Genomic DNA, 20,040 nt, shown 5'->3' on the forward strand with positions numbered 1-20,040 from the left:
CAGATGCTGCTGGACAGCAATCTCCAACTGCTAGCAGACAGTGGGAAAGGATCATGGAAGTCGTTCAACATCTGGGGAGACACGTTCTCCATCCCCCTTTAAGATCAGCCATCCCAAAACTCTTGCCACATTCTTATCCAGATCATTCGTATTGATAGTGTTGCGGTAGAAATTTGGAGATCCAGGTGCAAATTCCCACTGAACCAGGAGAAACACTGAATGACTTTTGGTTGGTAATCCTCTCTCCGGCTGACTTATCTCATTAGAGGGTGAAGGAGAAGGAGAGTGTTCCAAGTGTAATGCACTCACAAGAGGAGCTGCCAACTCCCTCGGGAGTCCTATAGCCTGGAAAGGGCCACCAAATAGACCTTCTCTTAGGCAAACACCAACTGTGCTTGTGAGTGGCAGGACCCAGAGAAAGGTCTACCCAGAAGACCTTAAAACTTGCAGACACTCATAAAAGAGAGAGAAGGTCCTTCAGACAGCCCGGACTCATGTCATCCGGGAACTGTTCATTAAAACTTATATTTTAAAAGCCACACTATCTAAACAGTAAACTCTCTTGCAGTGTCTGCCACTTTATGCTTTCCAATCAAGCTACAGACATCTATTCCTTGCCCTGATATGTCAATTAATTACAGGGCAGGGGAGAAGAGTCATTCTGCCAGATCTTCGTCTTTGTCCAAAAAGAACAATTAATTTTTTACTTCTGATTTCCAACAACACAACAGGCATTCAATTTATAAAGGAATACCCTATACTGCATTAGGGATGAAATCTCTTATCAAGGCAGCGACAGACATAATAGACTACAGGTTAAAAAATATTTTTATTCACTCAGTTATAATAGCATATTAACACACACTGGAAGTAGAATGATCAGAATCTCATGGGAACCTTTATAAAACCATATAAAAAGAAAAATGCACCCTCAGTCTTCTTGAATGCTTCCCAAGAGGTTCTTGCAAAAATTTAAGTAGCAAAAGGACAAATGTGAAATGTATTTAGAGAGAGTAGGATATCACGTACCATTTCTGAACAGTACATTTCTTCCAAGAAACCAACACAATGAATGGACCACCTTGTAGGAATGAATGGTGTGTTTTCAAAGACTTCCCACAGAATGAATGTCTTCTTGTATTTCAGAATCAGACCCGACTGTGTCATTTCCAGGAGGGGCAGCCAGAGGCATACTTTGATCTCCTTGAGCAGCAAGGTTTGCAGTTAAGGGCAGTCTTTTTGAAGAAACCTTGCTGTTCTCACTTGGAAGGGAACTGAACCTGTTACTGTACCCACTATGTACACTTATACTGGGATCCGACACTGAATGCCGAACAATAACTGGGTGCCTGGTAGAGGAATCTCTTGCTTTTAACTCCACCGACTGGGCACTCCTCTGAGAAGATGCCGCCTGGCTTGTTTTCGACGCATTTGCTTCCATTCTCCAGCTGTCCATTTTATCTTTCATGTCTTGCTGTAAGCTTTCCTGGAACAGACCAATCTCCTGAAATCCTTGCACTTTTGCTGTAGCAGAAGGGACATTGTTTGCCACTTGATATGGACCAAAGTCCTCCTGGAAGGAGACAGGGCTGGGGGTGGCAGCCGAGCCAGTATGCTAGGAGGGAAAAAGCATTTATTTATTTCCTCCTTCAAAAGCGAAGCAAAACATGTTTATTGCCCCCAAAGTGCTTAAAGCACTCTCTGGGCGGTTTACACTTTTAATTATGCAGACTCCGCATTGCCCCATCCAATTTACCAACCTCAGAAGAATGGAAGGCTGAGTGAACCTCAAGCCAGCTCTGGGTTTGAATCTGAGTCATGAGCAGAGTTTTTGCTACAGTATTGCAGCTTAACCACTGCATCATGAGGCTACTTTTTCTGGGGAAAAGGCAGCACAGAAATGGAATCCCCCCCCATTCCATTCCAATGCTGCCTTTCCCCCACAAATGAAACTCAAGGCAGTTTACAGGGCAATTTAACAGAGTAAACCTAAGAGAGAGAGATTCATTCATTCAAAATATTTTTATGCCGTCTTTCTCCTTAAAAAGAAGCCATTATCATTAAAAATAAAATGTGTAGAAGCTAAAAATATAGGTAAACAAATATTTTAAAAGAATTAAACAAGCATTACATTAAAAACAGTAATAAAATCAATATAAAAACATGTTTAAAACAGAGCACAAAACATGTTTAAAAAACCCTCTCAGGCCACCAGTTATGAAGGGGAAGCCTGCATGCGAGGATTCTGATGAAAAGCCAGTGTGTCCTCCTGCACAGTTGTCTTGGCCACTGCTATCTGCATTTAATTTCCCTTGGACCTTGTTGTGTGGAGTCAACTCCAACCACGAATATCGTACATGCACCCACAAAACTGGATAACATGGCATTTAATATGGTAGGCTACAATCCACAGGCATCGTACAACAATAATTTTGTTAATCTAAGAGCCACAAGACTCTAGTTTTTGCTAGAACACACCAACACCGGCTACACGTTTAGAAATTTCTCCTTATAATTTTGATATAATTATAAACTCACAAGCACTTTGGGCTGTGAGGGGAGGTTGTTTTCTCCAAGATAAGACACCCTTAATATACTCAGAATTGCCTGCTCCTTTCTTTCATTTTCCAGGGACGTGGTGGCGCTGTGGGCTAAACCGCAGAAGCCTGTGCTGGAGGGTCAGAAGACCAGCAGTTGTAAGTTCGAATCCACGCGACGGAATGAGCTCCCATTGCCTGTCCCAGCTCCCGCCAACCTAGCGGTTCGAAAGCATGCAAATGCGAGTAGATAAATAGGGACCACCTCGGTGGGAAGGTAAACAGCGTTCCGTGTCTAAATCACACTGGCCATGTGACCACGGAAAGATTGTCTTCGGACAAACGCTGGCTCTATGGCTTGAAGAGCGGGATGAGCGCCGCCCCCTCAAGTCGGACACGACTGGACAAAAATTGTCAAGGGGAACCTTTACCTTTACTTTCATTTTAGAAGAAAAAGACGGTAGGCCAGCAAGAGCAAACCTCACCAAACATTTCAGCAACACCTTTTAGTGGCCTAATTTATTCCCACCCCTGAAATTTTTGATGGGAAAAAGACTAACAGCCACTAGATTAATTCTGTGTTCAGCATACGGGATTACAAGTTTTGATGCATGCAGAAATGTCACTGGACTATGTGATAAAGTCTGACCAATGAATTTACGATAGACTGAGAGGATCTTTCTGCCATTATAGTCAAGATGCAGTCAAGACAATTTCCACATGTACATAAATTCTATACATGGCTGGCCTCACAGCTATGGAACTTTCAATGCATGCAGCTTTCAAGAGCAAGTATCAATTATAAGCATTCAGTGACTTTAGTTTTTAATTGATATTTGGAGACCAAAATATGGGAGCAGGGTGACATCATTGGACTGTGTCTGTTGTTTGGTACACAGCTGTAGCTGCAAGCATATGTGCATCCATAGCAGCCTCTATTACCTTTACAAAGAGATATACTTTCTTATGTAAAAGTCTCGTATTTACCTAACACTGCTATATTTAAAACCATGATTCCCCTTCTGATGCCTCAAATAGACAACACAGATATTCTGTGGCTTTGAATGAGACCAATTTAATGGAAAGTGCATGATTTGTGACCCAAGGAGATCCATAAAATCAGTCTTGTAGTTCAGCAGTATTTAAAACATACCTACACACACATATCATGAATTTTACTAGTCACCACACTTACTGTGAAATTGTGCACGTGTTCATGCCTTTCTTCCTCAAATGACATTTCCCTTGGGGTGAGTGGAGGCTTAGTTAGAGTAGAAGTCATTTGGGGAGCGTGTAACAAGCCGAAGTCTGTTTGGTCTATACCAGCCATGGATGCAAGCTGTCCAAGCCTACATGATACAAGAAATCACACAGGTCATTGCCGGTACTATTTAAAGCGCACATATACAGAGGGAGGTAATGTCAACTGTGAGTCACTCTGTAACACAAATGTTCTCAAAGCAAACAGTGTATTATGATTTCAAAATGACACATATGTTTCCATATCAAACATTAGAATCGCCAAACAAAAAGTAACAAAAGCAAACTACAGAATCATAAAATAAAAAGCAATGAAAGCAACTACATTAAAACCAGTTGTCACAAACGGCCTCATACTTCAATTATTTGAATCAAAACATCACACACATTTAAAACCACCACCATATCTGGAAGTCCAGGAGAATTAAAACTCTCTGACTGGCACAAAAAAAAAGATGTTAGCAGAGACTCAAGGACAGTTCCACTTCTAAATGTGGAACTGAACTAAGCACATTATTTTTGCACTGGAGCAGTCAAGTTTAGAAAAATGAGCCAAAGATCAAGTCAACTTACTGTCCAATGTCTAGGGAGAAGTACAGAATTAGACGTTAGCACTAAACAAGCTTTAAGATGACACATATAAGGACCTAAACATTTTGGGGCCTCAATAGCTGTCAGAACACCTCCTCCCAGCAGGATTTGCCTGCCCTATTCACAGGTCCCAGGGCAGGCAGTGGGGGGAGACTAACCCTGAGGGAGGCCTAGAAAGAGAAGGCCAGGAACGGGGCCTTCTCAGCAGTAGCACCACCATTTTGGAACCAACTCCCATCGGACATCTGCCCGGCCCCTTTCAAGGATGTCCTTTAAGAGACTTTTGAAAACGTGCTTATTCAGACAGGTCTTCCAAAATACGACATTCACAGAACCCAGAGTTTTGTCCTGCTTTTAAGCCTTTCACCCACCATCCTGAATGCTTTTATTAAATGTCCTTGTGTTGTATTTTAGTTCTATTTCAACTATTAATACATGTCTACTGATTTTATTGTGATGCTTATGTTGTTATTTAACATTGTTACTAGTGTTTTATATTGTTGTGAAACACCCAAAGCATCCTTCATAGCCAGATGGGCAGTATATAAAAAAAGTCCTTAAGTTCCTGTCCTATCATGCAAGCTACTTTAATCATAATTTATCTAGGGCCCTGGATGTGTTCAAGATGATCTCTTGAATAACTTGGGTTTAAATTAAAGGCCACCCCCACAAGGCTTTGCTTAACTCTGCTAATGATGTCGTCTTCTCCTCTGTGCTTGGTGTAGATCAATCACCAAGCAACAGCACATTATGTCTATTGAGACAATGAGACAGGCAAGTATTTTTTTAAAAAATGTTATTAGTTTTGTGAATTGTAAGCAGAAAACTAGAATTCAGTACTGTCCTGCAAATCCCTAGGAGCTTGTGCCGTTCAGGGTGCATAATAACATTAGAAGACACGTACTATGACAGCTCCCATAGTTCTGAAAAATGTTTCATATCCTGTGGATCAAGAACATGATTTTCAATCTGTTACACCATGCTCTGTTGTGAGGAGCAATACAACTGCTCCCGAAACAGAATGAGCTCATTCCACATGCAGAAGGGCATCTCTGAATACAAACCATTTCTCCTCCTAAATTCCAGTTTCACATCCCGGATTTGTTGCTGAATACTAACATTAGTCAAACATTCCAAGAACAAAGGAAACTATGATTGGTCTTGTGCTTGGCGATGGGATGTATAGAGTTCAGGTTATCGAGCAGTCAGTTTAGTGTCTTGACAGCTTGATGGACACAACCTGATAGGGTCGCTCTGGATCTGCAAGTTATGACAATGTTTTCTGAAACACCATAGCTGTTTTTGAACTCTGTTGTGGCACAGCGACCACAATAACTGAAGAAGGGTCAACCAAAATGAAGATAAGGAGTTTCTCTTACCCAGCATCTTTCAGGAGATCTAAAAAAGCATGAAACTTTTGGAAAGAGCTTTCAATGCTGCCCAGAACTCTTTCATCTTCCAGAATTGTGCTGGCTACCGATTGTGCATGGAGAACCTCCGACAGGGATGAGTTTAGATTCCGTAATCTGGCGTTTTCCATTTCCAGCTATAAGAAACCATGAAACAAACTGGCTTTAAATCCGAAAGGGCTCCTGGTACAGGAAGGAAGTCCAACTATTTAAAGTGCAGTGCAGAAGAAAGCACTATCTCCTCTAATTTTCTACCCACCGAAATATTAAACATGTATTTAAGCAGAGGCCATATTCAAAAGTGGAATTCACCACCTTTGAAGAGAAAATTAATTATACTATACTGCATGCAGTTCTTATAACTTTAAAGATGACAAACTACTGAAAGTCCAGCAAACTAAATTCCTTGAAAATTCCATATTCACCTATTTGAAGAAAAGGTTGAAATGAGATACACATGGGACATAGCTGATAATTTCACTATGAAGTTATAGTCTTTAAAATAAAAATAGAAAATGTGTGCTACCTCCTTTATCCTTTCTTCAGCAGTTACTCTCGCTCTTTGTTCTTCTTTTAATCTTAACTGACATTCTTCATACTCCATCTGTCAAGAAAAAAAACTGGTTTATGTGTTCAAATTAAATTCTTCTAAATATTTTTATTTTATTTTATTTATTTGTTTGTTTGTTTGTTTGTTTGTTTGTTTGTTTGTTTGTTTGTTTGTTTGTTTGATTTATAGCCCGCCTATCTGGACCGATGGACCACTCTAGGCAGCTTAAAGTTTTCCTAGCATATTTTTTGCTCTGGGCATCAGAGATTTTTTATCATGAAACACGTCACTTCATATCCAACAAGCAAACTGCTATTATTGTCCCAATATTGTTTCTAGACTACTTCTTCTTTGCATAGGTTAATTGACAACATCACATTAAGACAATAAAACAGTAAAAAGACAGTAATATAGTGTTTTGAGAGTTCAGAACTGTACGTCTGCAAGAAATCCAAAGTTTAAAAAACATTTTTTAAAAAATATCTAAAACACACCAGTACTCATTAACAGCAGTAGCCAAGAAGCAATAATAATAATAAAATCAAGTACACCATACCCTACGAGAAAAAAAGTGGCCAGAGTTTAGCTGCAGGGAGTGTATATGCCCTGCACAATGATGGTCTGTGTTAAGTATTATATTTCCAATACATAAAGAACCCAGCTATGTGTGGCCGAAGTATAGGCAGGCAGGATATCTTCCGGAGATGGCCATGCTAGCTGTAAATTCTGTCAGTGGTATTCAAAAAAGAAACCTTTTTCATCTCCAGAAAAGAAAAAGAAACCTTTTTCATTTGCCACTGCAGTTCCCACTCACTTATTCAAGTGATTCTTCTTGTAGATCTTCTTCCCCAATGGTTTGCCAGAGATGACGCAGCAGAAAAAAATTCAAGGAAGTTCCAATCGCCTGTATAATGTTCCTTGGCTGCTTCTATCCATATCACAGTTGCTGGCCAAAATCCTGATCGTTTCACCCGCAAGTGCAATGCAAGCCGTGTAACGTACAGAGACCAACTACCTTAAGTTAAGGAATCAGGGCTGACATTATCTGTTCAGTACTGAGATGCGCGATCCAGCATGCGAAAAGATAACATCCAGTGTTTCTTTGACTTCAGGCATAAAATCCCAACTGGATTTTGGACTGTATTTGTAATTTATTCTTATCGTCACCCCTTTTAAAGACCTGAAAAGGTCTTTCGAAAAAGTAAAAAAAATTACATGGCCACCATGCTGAAGTAGCTAGACTAGTCCAGATTGAGTGAATTAAATATCTTTCATATTGTTTAGAACAGTAACTGTACAGTACCTGTAACTGATGGTGTTGTTCTAAGTTAATTACTTCTGAAGACTCTGTGGCATCAGCTGCACATACGGCATCTTCTGTGGCACCATCAGTCTCCGTTTCAGATGTAGAAGCACTTTCCACAGTGACTTTTACAGGGATACCGGCCTGCAAAGTCTTATAGTTAGATCCAGTTATCCCAATGATCTCGTTCTGATGCTGGTTAATGTTTCAATTACGATAACACTATAAATGAATGCTACTGTTATATCAGAGTTCCTTAACCAAATTAAGTAAGAAGGTGTCCTATCAGACATTATTAAAATATAGTCTTAAACTGATTTTTATAGATTAAATTAGGAAAACTTCCATTTGAGTTCTGACTTAGTTTTAGAAGATGCTTACCTGGATTTGCAATGGAAATTCATGTGCCTTCTTCCCTGACGAAGTCCTAAATACAAGTTACATAGTTTAGGAAAAGGGAGGTAAAATCTGATGTTCCGAATATCAATCCACGCACATGGCTCCATGAATATCTCAAAACAATTTTTTCCATCCTAAGAAACTGTGTGCAAATGCTTGTGAATAATTCCAGTCAAACTCTCAATTATTCGATTTTACTTCTGCTCAACACAATAACAGTCTATATGAGCAAATTGCTTAAACCAGGTAACAGCTAACGCCTAGCTGTTCAACTCATCCTGTTCTATTATCTCAGTGTTACTTGTTTGGCACATTTATCTGCAAACTGGGATGTTCTCCTTAGCAGCTGTGAGTTCAGTCACCGAGACAGAAAACTAACTACAGTATTGAACTCTTTTCCCACTCACACTTAACGTGATGCTAAAGATAATAGCTGTTCTCACAAGCAAGTGCATTAGTTAACTTATCACTTGCATTTTTATTTAGGTGGACAGGATGGACTGCAATAACAAACCCATGTGTAGCAACTTGGCTGCATGCGTGGATTTCTGAGTGATCAAAATAGTCACAGCAACATTAAGTATTTCTTATATCTCAGAAAAAAGCAATGCTTTTCAAAACAATGTTAGCAGAGGCACCTAAAAAAGCTGCTGAGCTGCAGGGCACCCAGTAGTTTCAAACAATTTGAGCTTTCCACACATCAGAACTGGAAACCCATTGGTTGTTTCAAAAATGGGATGCAGAAAGCTAGTTGAATAGAAAAGGTGTAAACGATCAAGTGTCTGCCAAAACATTAGCCTATTCACAGGCCAACGGTATGCACTCTGGTTTTCAACAATTGTTTTGGGTAAGAAATGGCATAAGCCTCAGCCAACACAGTTCATGGCCAAGGAGACGGGGAGCTGTAGTCCAGAACATGTGGTAGGTGTCAGTTCATGCCTGTGATACTTCCCAGGGCTGAGCTTTCTACAGGTGCAGAAAGTATTTGCACAACTGTATGGAGCACAGAAAGACTGCACTTTTCTGTATCTAAAACCTTCTTTCTATTTATACTATTTATTAAGTAAAAATGCATTACCCAAGGATCATGCACTTGACTCTTCAGCATTACTATATGAACCTGGACCTTGCATGCTGCATGCTCTCCTTCCCTTCAATATTCATTACCTGTGGTGCTTTGCACGTTCAGCAGTACGCCATGGCAGAAAGCCATGCACTCCTGGGGGCAATGGCTTTGGAGCATAGTTATCTTGGTCCAACGAGGATGTCTTACCAGGACTTGTAGATTTTTTTGAAGAAAACCCTACATCAACCAAGAGAAAAGACAGGCGTTTAGAGGGAGAGGGCCAGAACAAAGAAGGTTTTGATACAGGAGTTAGTGGTTTTCCACTCTCAGTCTAAAACCTACATAGAGAGCTAGTCGTTTAAGAGAAGGTTTGAAAGTGTGATCTTATCTACCAAAAATAGTCCTAATTTAATCTAGCCACCTAGAGTGGTCTTTTAGACCAGATGGGCGGGGTATAAATCAAATCAAATCAAACAAACAAACAAACAAACAAACAAACAAATAAATAAATAAATAAATAAATAAATAAATAAATAAATGAATAAATAAATGAATGAATAAATAAATAAATAAATAAATAAATAAATAAATAATTCCTTCACTTGTAGTTTTTGTTCCATAAGCAGAAGCTACCACGAAACAGTAGCAACTTGGGAAAAATACCGATGACAGAACAACTAATAAGTTTATCTTCCTGTCCATTTCCTGCAATATAGATTCAAAAAATACTCTAGGATTTCCTTATGCAAACAGATGTTTAATATTTCCTTTTCATGTTCATTTGAAAAAGAAATTATGAAAAAAAGAAAAAGAAAATAAAAGAAATAATTTAAGATGTATCAGGCCATTCTGACCATATATCAAAGCCCAGAAATTTGTACTGTTGTAAAATACATTTCAGTCACTATAACATACTGTTCATGAAATCTCAGTGGAAACTACAATCTCAGCATAAAGTTTCACTTAAGGCCAGCGGTTTGACAAAATCTCACCAAATTAAATTGGACTTAATTCCTAGTAAATACGCACAGCCAATTCTTATTCATGTTTATCCAGGAAAGATCCCCTAAGTTCAGTGGAATAGCTTACACCCATGACAAACCACACCCACAGCACAATTCAATGCATATCTATTGAACAACGCATGTTCTGTGGCTCTCTGTTCTGAAGTGTCCAGGATTGCAGCCTTTGTTTTCAAAGATTTTACAGGTAGAACTATTTTTCCTCTTTTTGCTTACCTCTGTGCCTCCAAATTACTGAAGCAGCAGCAAGAGAAAACAGTCAAAAAAATTAGGCTAGATAATCTATTTTAGAAATATACCATTTTTGAACATTAAGTTGCAGTGGAAGAGTTACCATTTAAGGTTCTCATCCTAGCCTTTCCTGACACCACAGTACACTGCACATTGATCAAATAGTACCCCACTTAACGCAACAGGATCCACTTCTAAGTAAATTTATATTACACTGAAGAAGATCAGTAACTACTCAACAATTTTACCTTCGATTTTGGAAGGATGGTGATAAGTTAGAGAACATTTCAGTCACTGTCTAACTAGGTACATCAATATACTACAGTGGTGCCTCGCTTAACGGGCGCCCCGTTTAACGACAAAATCTTCATAGTGATGAAGATTTTGCGATCACTTTGAGATGATCGGTTCCGTTTCGCTTACTGATCACCAGAAACCGAGGATTTTAAAACAGCTGATTGGCGGTCCCAAAATGGCCACCGGGTAAAAAACATGGCCACCCATTGTGTTTAGGGACGGATTCCTCGCTTACCGGGCAGCGAAAATAGCCGCTGTATGGAGGATTTTCGCTTAAAGGTAAGTTTTTAGCCCACAGGAACGCATTGAAGGGGTTTCAATGTATTCCTATAGGCTTTTTTAAATCGCATAGTGATGAAATCGCTTAGCAGCGATTTTTGCTGCACCGATTATCGTCGCTATGCAAGGCACCACTGTATTACTATAATGATACATTTTAGTCATGAGAGAACTGCACCCGAGAATTTCAGGATGCTAAAGTATAAAAAAAATATGTCCGAGAATCTTCTTCAGTTTATTTAACTTATATGCCACCCACTCTACCCAAAGGTATCTGGGTGGCTTACAACAATTAAAACACAATTAAAATACTGTACAATAAAAGATAAAACGATTAAAATAAAATTAAAATAGATACTCTAAAAATGCCATCAGGACCCACAGTTGATGTTATTTCAATTAAAAGCCTTCTGGAACAGGAAGGATTTGACCAGGTGCTGAAATGTCATCAGCGTCGACGGCAGCCAAATCTCAGTTGGGAGAGCATTCCATAGTCTGGGGGCAGCTGCTGAAAAGGCCCGTTCCTCTTACCTCCTGGAGGGACGGCTCTTTCAGGAGGGTCCACTGGCTAGATCTTAACTGCCAGGTAGGCTTATATGGAAGGAGGCGGTCCTTCCTTTATCACCGCTGTTCTTACTTTTTTCATTATTTTTACAATCTTGCCTCTAAAGAGGTAAAAACATCATTAGCAATTTTATTTTTATTTTGTCTGGTGTTATATTTATTGTAAACCACTCAGAATACTCCCTCAGCACCAATGGAAGCAGTATACAACTTAAATAAACAGACAGACAGACAGACAGGGCCTTAGATACTAACTTGTTGATATATGAAGCTATTTGGCATTATCCCCTCGTACAAAGAAAATATATCTAGTTACCAATACGAATAGTAGCTTTTCCTTTCCTGCCATTTCCCAAAACCACTGTTCTTCTTTTCAGTTTGTTTTTAACATCTTTTGAGGAAGGAGATGGCAGCCACTTGAACTGAAATACAGAAGAAAGGTGGAGTGTTGTTAATGTGTTTCTATACGCATGTCCTTTGAGAGGTGGCATGTATTCATTCAAGCTAATACCAGAATTGATGAAAACACCATTGACATTTAAAAAAATGAGAGAGCATTAACAGTGTCATGGTATATGTCTCTGCACAGAAGTAAGCCTCACTGGCCCAGGATCCTATCACTATCCCCAACTCTTGTACCCTCATTGAATCAAAGAGATGTACAGTGGGGTCTTGACTTAAGAACGGCTTGAGTTAAGAACATTTTGACTTAAGAACCGCTCTCATAGGAAAATATTGACTTGACTTACATACTTAGATTTGAGTTAAGAACTGAAAAAAAACCACGTGGGAGGCAGGGAAAGTGCAAAATGTGAACTTTCAGTTAACTGTTGGCCAGTGAAAAGGGTGCCTGTCTGCTTCCTCACTCCTCCCAGCGTTTAGAGAGTGGATTGGGAGACAGTCTTCAGACTGCCTGGTACTGTACTGCCTGGACTGTATTTTCCCTGCCTTCCCTGAACCTTTCTTGACCTAAGAAAAAAAGAAACAAAATATCCCCCTCTAGTGGTCGAAGGCGGAATAGCAGCTTCCCATTAGTTTCTATGGCCAGAAAAGAGCAGATACAGATCAAATGGTTTTCAATGCTTTCCTATGGGAAATGCAGATTTGACCTGAGAACTTTTTGACTTGAGAACCGCCTTCCAATACGGATTAAGTTCTCAAGTCAAGACCCCACTGTACATCAGTGTTGACTCACCATTCAGTAACTGATCGAATAGGTCTGCTCTAGTTAGGACTAGCAAGAGAATTGGGGCCAGTGAGTTCGAAGGAACTCACTACTACCCTGTTTCCCTGAAAATAAGACCTAATCTGAAAATAAGCCCTAGTATGATTTTTCAGGATGCTCACAATATAAGCCCTACCCCCAAAATAAGCCCCAGTTAAGTGAAACCCCACCATCCACCGCTGTGCAGCAACCAGAAGATGATGACAGGACTGCATTTGAATCAGTGTAGATGGTTATACATGAAAAAAAAATAAAACATCCCCTGAAAATAAGCAAAAATAAATATTTTGGGGGGAAACATGGTAGATTTGTATCTACAGGACTGCTGACTAACCGCCTTTATTTTTTCCCTTTTATCTACAGACCACACACACACTATGTACTAATTTTCAGCCACTTAGTGTCAATTACAATTTGCTACAAAGTATCACAGTGTGCACATGTCAACATTCTCATTCACACTTCAATAGGTAAAGATCTTAAATATATAAGGCCTCATCCATGACCATTTTCTGGGGCTTCCTTCTGCAGAATATTCAGACTCACAGGATAGATGTACGATTTAAAAGGAAAGCTTTTTTACATTACCACAGCCTTTATCACAACCGCTTTAACTTTCAGTAATCAGAAATATCTCTCTATATTTTTATCCCTACAAATATATATTGTTGGGATCGTATAAGAAGATCCTGCACCACATCATAACACCCTGTGTGACCCAACTCTTTGCATATATGTTAACAAAATGCTAAGAATTTCTATCACGATAAGAGGAAATGCTAACACATTCTCAATATATGAATTAAAGGGTGATGAAACAGCATCGGTTTTTGATGCAAGAGGAACAAATGTACCTGCAAGATTCCCACTGTTAGACAATCAATTCCCACTGTTAGACAATCAACGGACATGTGGCTGCCCAGCTGCATTAACAGCCATTTCATGCCACTCTCCACAGCTTGCCCTTTACCACGACACTTCTGGATGTAACTCCAACTTGCTTCAGCTTTTCAGCTGGAAATGATCTATGGCCACGGCTTCAGAGACCAAAACACTGTTGTTGCCCTTGTGCCGTTTTAAAATCTCAAATAAAAAACATCAACGACTGTCTAGGAGCTGGAAATTAGGGGTGTGTTAATTCAATCAAGACAGAAGCATCGTTCTGAAAAGCAGAACTATCAACATGGTTAACAGGCTTGTCCCATGGCACAATCAAGTGGAAGGGTTCCTGCTTGCAGGTAGCCTCTCTATATAAGCAAGAAACCCGGAAAAATTCTGGGTGCTTGTTCCTATCCAGAACCTACACATAACCAAGACCAGAGGTGTCAAACTTAATTTCATCTTGGGCCACATCTGCTTTTATGGTTGCCCTCAAAGGGCCAGTTGTATCTGCAAGACTGTATAAATGTTAAGAACAGGAGCGGGCAACATTTCCCAAGGTGCTGTACGCTGCCCAAGCAGCTGCACTTTCTGACTCTTTGCTGCTTGGAATGCTGGGATTAGAAGTCCCGCTGGGCAGACTCCCAGCATCCTGGCGGAACATTATGGGTCACCGAGTAAGTGCCTGTGTATTGTATACTGCACAGTAGTAGGCAACACTGCTAGGGCCACATGAAACAGCCTGGTGGGCTGGATTTGGTCCGCAGGCCTTGAGTTTGACACATGTGAGCCAGACCCTTTGCTTCAGGTATACTGCTGCTTGTGTAAGAATTCATGGTTAGCATGTCCCTTTAACTGTGTGACGATTCTGGATTGCAGAACAGAGTAGGGCTCAAGAGTCAAGACCATCTGGTGAGGAATATTCAAGATAGAGTCAGAATTAATAGGCTTGCGAGAGAAGTAATGGTTTCACTCTCCCACCCTCCATGAGAAAGAAGCCTTCACTGAGCACTCTGAAAAGGCATCTTGATAATATTTGGAATGTTTAAAAAAAATCCTTTGCCTGTTACACCAAAGCACATTCTTACAGGAAGTCCATCGTCCAAAATGTAACCGTCAAAGTGCAACACAACATGTCATGGATTTCATCATACTAGTAGCCAATAGTCCACCCAGAATATACCTCCACGTTTGTTCCATCTGCATTCATAAGAGCCTTTTCTATTATTTTCTTCATTAAGGCATAATCTATAAAGAAAGAGTAATAAGCACAATGATTTGCATATTATTCTAATGTTCTAAGAGCTGAATTTCTCCCCCCCCCAATAAAACTGAAGTAAAAAAAAAACAGCTTTGAGCAACCATCTGTATCACCAGGACTAACACATTGCCCATCTCCACCTTTAATCCTTCTTATTAAACACCTAGTTCTTTATTATGCTAGACAAGATCAAGGCATGTCCTTTCTTTGTACTAAATCTAATGCTGGCTAGACCATGAAGAAGGCCTCAACTAACACAGCCATTCTGAGTTCCTCTTACCGGTTCAAATGATTTTGACTCTGAGAACTGGCCCTTCCTGCCAAAAGTCAGCTGCCTGAGGCTACAGTGACCACAGGCAGTTAGATTTAGAGGCTTTAAAACAATGGTGGGCAGTTTCCAGATATCTTGACCACAGGCGCTTCCTTGGAGAGCCAGAACCAGAGAAACAATCGTTCGCTCAAGGCTTTTTGAATGAAAAAGACAGAAAGATGACTTCTGAGGGGGGCACTGAGGGCCACATTTGGGCCTCAAGACAACCTTGCAGCTACACTTTGCCCACCCATGGTTTAAATTTGAATGTGGCTTGGGGGCTATTCTCAATAAGCGATCAGTGGACAGGAAACTCACTCCAATCTCCTTAGCAGGTTTAGGATCATGTGCCCTTCCCCAGTATGTTTCTCTGTTGCCTAGGACCCTCTTACCCTGTAAATTTTACAGCAGTCAAATTATGAACCGTTACTTCTGGAAGTCCTCAGAGACAGCAGTTCTGTGGAGCAAAGTCTGCCTTCCACCTGGTTTTAACAACAACAACCAATTTCTTTTTTTTCCAAGCCAGCAGTGTCCACTTTTCAAAGGGTCTTTGACAGCACCCAGATAATCCTAGGGCTGGAAACAAGCCCCACACATCCTGCCCATCCCTGCCCTAAAGGCCGAGTGTGGTCTCCTGGACAGCTTTCACTTAAATACATTTTAGTTACTTTCCTCTGTATGATGAAAGTGTTCCCTTTTTCCCCCTTGAACAGGTATCTCTTACTTACTTCCAGATATATTTCTATTGTCTAGTGTGTGTGAACAAAGAGCAAAGCTATGTAAGGGAAAAAAAACCTTGAAAACAGGAATGGGGGAATGCTTAAAGTGTCCCTTTTGACTCCCATTGATGAGAAGAAGTTATCAGTGCTAAGCAATCATGATCATTCTAATATCTTGCTCTGTTCAAACTACAGACCCTCTTAAAGCTAGGATCCTAGTTGTTGAGATGCCACCTCTACCGTAGCACTTGCTCAACCCGTATTATTTTAAGCCACCCTCTCTGGTTTTGCCTCTCAAAAAGAAACTCACAATACGACAAATGCCCTGAATTTTCTAGTGCTTATGCAGGAGGAAAGACTAGTAAGTCACTCATAACATACACTGCCCTTTTCAAAAACATTCTTTCTCCTTCAAAGTAGGGAAACAGAAACACACAAACCTACTAAGGGGTTTTTTCTGATGTCCAGAACCACGAGCGTTGTGTTAGTCTCAAAGGCATCCAAGAGTGATCTTGCCCCCTCGTTGGTAATTCCACATTGCTGCAGATCAAGGGCTAGAATATTAAAGAGAGTGAAACATTAAAATTGTCCATTGCTGAACAGAGACACAGCAGGCTCTATGCAGGAAGATGAATGCATTTTAAAGACTGTGTCCTGACCATGACACTACTGATCTTATAATGATAACAATCGGTGCAAGTACTGCAGTAAGAGGGCCTTCTCTGTGGCTGCCCACAGACTTTGGAACTCCCTCCCACAGGAGGCCAGACTGGCCCCATTTTTACTCTACTTCCGGAAGCAGGCAAAGACCTTTCTCTTCAGGCAAACTTCCCCTTAGTGACCGGCTTCTGAGAAAAGTTTTTTTAATGGATGATTGTACTTTACTGCATTGAATGTGTTTTGGTGGTGGTGTTTTTTAGCATGGTATTTGTTTGATCCTTTTAGTATTTGTATTTTGTATACTCACTGCTGTTAGCTTTAATACTGTGTTTTAATTACGTAAGCTGCCTTCAGCCTTTTTAAGGAGGAATGTGGGGTAAAATATTTAAAAACAAACAAACAAATCCTACACATGCTTTACATATCAAAAGCATTGGGCAGTCATAGAGTCAGTTTTATGTTTGATACGTGTTCACCTGCATGTTACAGTTTCAGCACAACTCCCATTCTTACAGCCACCATTGCTCACTTGAGCGCTTCCACAGTTACCCCAAGGAGGAAAATATTCTGGGAGGTGGAGACTTTTGCAGAGCTCCCACTCTTGCAGTGGGAGCAATGGAAGTCTAGTGGCATTTTCAAGAATAGCATTTCTGCTTGGCTTTAGCTCCCGTAAACTGCAGCCCACATCATCATATACACCTCACGAAGTGGACTGCAGTTCGTGGAAGCTCAGTTCTTAAGGGGACACTATATGGGTTTTTTTTTCCTTCCAAACAACACAATGCTCCTGGCCAAGGAACACAGAAGATAAATGATCCCCATACTTAGGAAGAGACTCTTGATTCAAGTCTTATTTAGAATTCACATCTTGCTTAATAAATCCCATGGAGATGAAAGGATAGGAAAAAGGGAAGGTGGGAGGGGACAAAGAGAAGGACAACCTGTGTTTAAATGTTACTTAACCCAGAGTCTGTGCAATTTTGATCACTGATTAAACAAAGCAGGTGAAAAATAAAAAAATTAAAATAATGAGTCTTAATCTTACTTAAAGAACCCTGAGAGAAATGCAAGATCTCTCATGGAAAAAAAAGAGATGATAATTCCCTTCGCTCAGGCCTGGGTCTAGAAAACTATGAAAATATTGAAATAATCTTCTAATTCGCACACACCTTTCAGCCACAGGTCTTCTCCAAGGCATTCAGCTAAAACAGTAGCCCCACGGTCACCAATAAGGCTGTTGCAGTTGAGAGTAAGGCGCCTCAAGCCAGCCATGCAGTCCAAGTCCGGTCTCCTGTAGCGAAGACTCTCCGCCCAAGCTTCTCCGTGTCTCCTCATTGCTTGGTACTTAGAAGCCACCAAGATACAAATAAAAACAGCTACTGAAAAGGCCAGTTAGGAGAAATAAAAGCCGAATGGCCATTATACTGGTGAGATGATAAACGTAATTAAAGCTACATTCCTAAATCATTCTTTACTGAGAAAAATAATCTGATTGCCGTATTTTCCAGTGTATAAGACACTCCCATATAAAGTATAAGACCTCCCACCCTGCTTCTCTAACCCAAAATTAAGAAATCTTAACCTTGAGGATTCAGCCTCTGGGCTCAGAACACTCAGACATTACGAGTCCCTGTTGCATCTGAGCCTACAGGCTCCACCTCCAACAAGGTGTGTTCCAATTGGTTTGTTAAGCATCACCCAATATCAGTTCCATAAGGCTCGTGATTGGAGGAAGCCTGTTTACAGAGGCAAGGTACGAGGCGTTTTGTTCTCTCTTCAGCTTACCTCTGTGTATAAGACACCCCTCAATTTTTAGGGTAATGATTTTAGGAAAAAGTAGTATCTTATACATGGAAAAAATAGGGTAAGTTCCTTACAACCTGGCATTTTGAATAACTTGTCTTGGTGTGAATCGCAGGAAATGGAAAAATGTATTTCATAAGATACCACATTAGGTCCCAAATAAAGAGAATGCTTGGGAATGAGCACCTTCTTACCAACAAAAATAGTATATGTTTAAAGATAATGACACCATGTTATGGAAAACTTAGGCTGAAATCCTGTTGCTGTAAATTATGCTGCACACAGCTGATGACATCATCATCAGTTCATATTTTTCAGAAATGAAACATTTCCAGTTTCTCCCCCTGAAGCTTCCATGGAATCCTTCTCATCATTCAGGAGATGTGCAAGGAACATTTTTTAAAAGGTCCTTCATGATCAAGAACCACCTCCACCAGGACAATTTTAAGGGCAGCAGCAATTTTTGGTAATTAAAAACTTCCCCCTCCTGTCCTGTGGCCCCCAATGGCTTCCTGATGATTAAAGAAATTCCATGAGAGTCTTGCGACCTTTGAGGAAGAAAATGGAAAAGTGTATTTTTTGAACCATTTGTGTGACTAATGATACCCTCAACTGCTGTCATTGTAACTTAAACCAAACAGGATTTTAGTATTAGGCTAAAAGGCTCTGCTGGTTTGATCATTACAGGAGCCGTGGAATTGCTCAGATCTCATTCTCTAAGGGCACAGGTTTGCCCTCACAAGGGACAATAACGTCTCCTAGAACCTCTCTTCAAATCCCACAGACACATCAACATCCCTTGCTTTTCCGAGGACAGCTTTTCCAAAAAAGGGGGTGATGAGAGACCTGGTTTGGACAGACTGAGGGAGGCAGAGCTCTAAAGCTGTTTTCCAATATATCCATGGAAAGTTTGCAGCTGGCATAAATACATCTCTCTCCTCTTCCTTGCTTGACAAATCCTCCAGACCAAGGGTCCCCAACCCCCAGGCCACGGCCCAGTGACAGTCCGTGGCCATGGCAGGACCGGGCCACAGAGACAGATCTCCCGGGTCCCCCCGCACACACTCCTCCCACCCACCCCACCCGCACACACGGCCCGTCACCTGTACACACAGGTACCCTGCCCACCCACAAGCGCTTCTCACCCCTCCATGCATGCACGCAAGCACTCCCCGCCCCTCCACGAGCACGCCCTGCCCCTTTGCACATGCGCACAAGAGCGCTCTACCCCTTCACGCATGCACGAGAGAGCACCCGGCCCCTCTGCTATTGCGCTCCATCCACCCGCAAGCACAGTGGGGTGCCCCCCCTAAATGGACCCCACACATCCCAACCAGTCCATGACTCAGAAAAGGTTGGGGACCACTGCTCCAGACAGATGCGGAATGAGGAAACTGCCACTCAGTTGCTCCTTCACGTCTGGTCTGCTGAAATGAACCCAGAAGACTTTAGATGATAACAACAGCGGCAACACTGAGACACTGATTCAAGAATGAGGATTGCCATGCCGGGCTGCCATTCCATATGCACACATTTTGAACCACAACTTTCATAATCATTTCTGACCATTAATCGTGTTCACTGAGGCTGATGGAGGTGTCACTTCAATCATCTGGAGGGCATAATTAGGGAAGCCTGCCTTATAGGCATATCCCTTTAAACTCCACCTAGATAT

General features: G+C 40.9%; 1 protein-coding gene across 4 annotated transcripts in view; it reads right to left on the reverse strand.

The window, feature by feature from the left end:
- Positions 1-810: 810 nt before the first annotated feature.
- Positions 811-20,040, reverse strand: part of CEP78 (centrosomal protein 78) — a 29,750-nt gene continuing 10,520 nt past the window's right edge. For 3 of the 4 annotated variants that reach the window (XM_078376495.1, XM_078376494.1, XM_078376496.1), the window contains 12 exons: positions 17,732-17,906; positions 16,343-16,456; positions 14,796-14,860; positions 11,825-11,930; positions 10,354-10,371; positions 9,217-9,352; positions 8,032-8,077; positions 7,651-7,794; positions 6,324-6,401; positions 5,768-5,934; positions 3,733-3,886; positions 811-1,615 (listed from right to left, as the gene is read on the reverse strand). In XM_078376495.1, coding sequence (XP_078232621.1) covers positions 1,106-1,615; positions 3,733-3,886; positions 5,768-5,934; positions 6,324-6,401; positions 7,651-7,794; positions 8,032-8,077; positions 9,217-9,352; positions 10,354-10,371; positions 11,825-11,930; positions 14,796-14,860; positions 16,343-16,456; positions 17,732-17,906 — 1,713 coding nt within the window. In that variant the 3' untranslated portion in view covers positions 811-1,105. The remainder of the gene's footprint in view (positions 1,616-3,732; positions 3,887-5,767; positions 5,935-6,323; positions 6,402-7,650; positions 7,795-8,031; positions 8,078-9,216; positions 9,353-10,353; positions 10,372-11,824; positions 11,931-14,795; positions 14,861-16,342; positions 16,457-17,731; positions 17,907-20,040) is intronic. The other variant, XM_020811681.3, reaches the window with a different exon arrangement.

This window comes from Pogona vitticeps, chromosome 5, assembly GCF_051106095.1.
Source record: "Pogona vitticeps strain Pit_001003342236 chromosome 5, PviZW2.1, whole genome shotgun sequence".
NCBI lineage: Eukaryota > Metazoa > Chordata > Lepidosauria > Squamata > Agamidae > Pogona > Pogona vitticeps.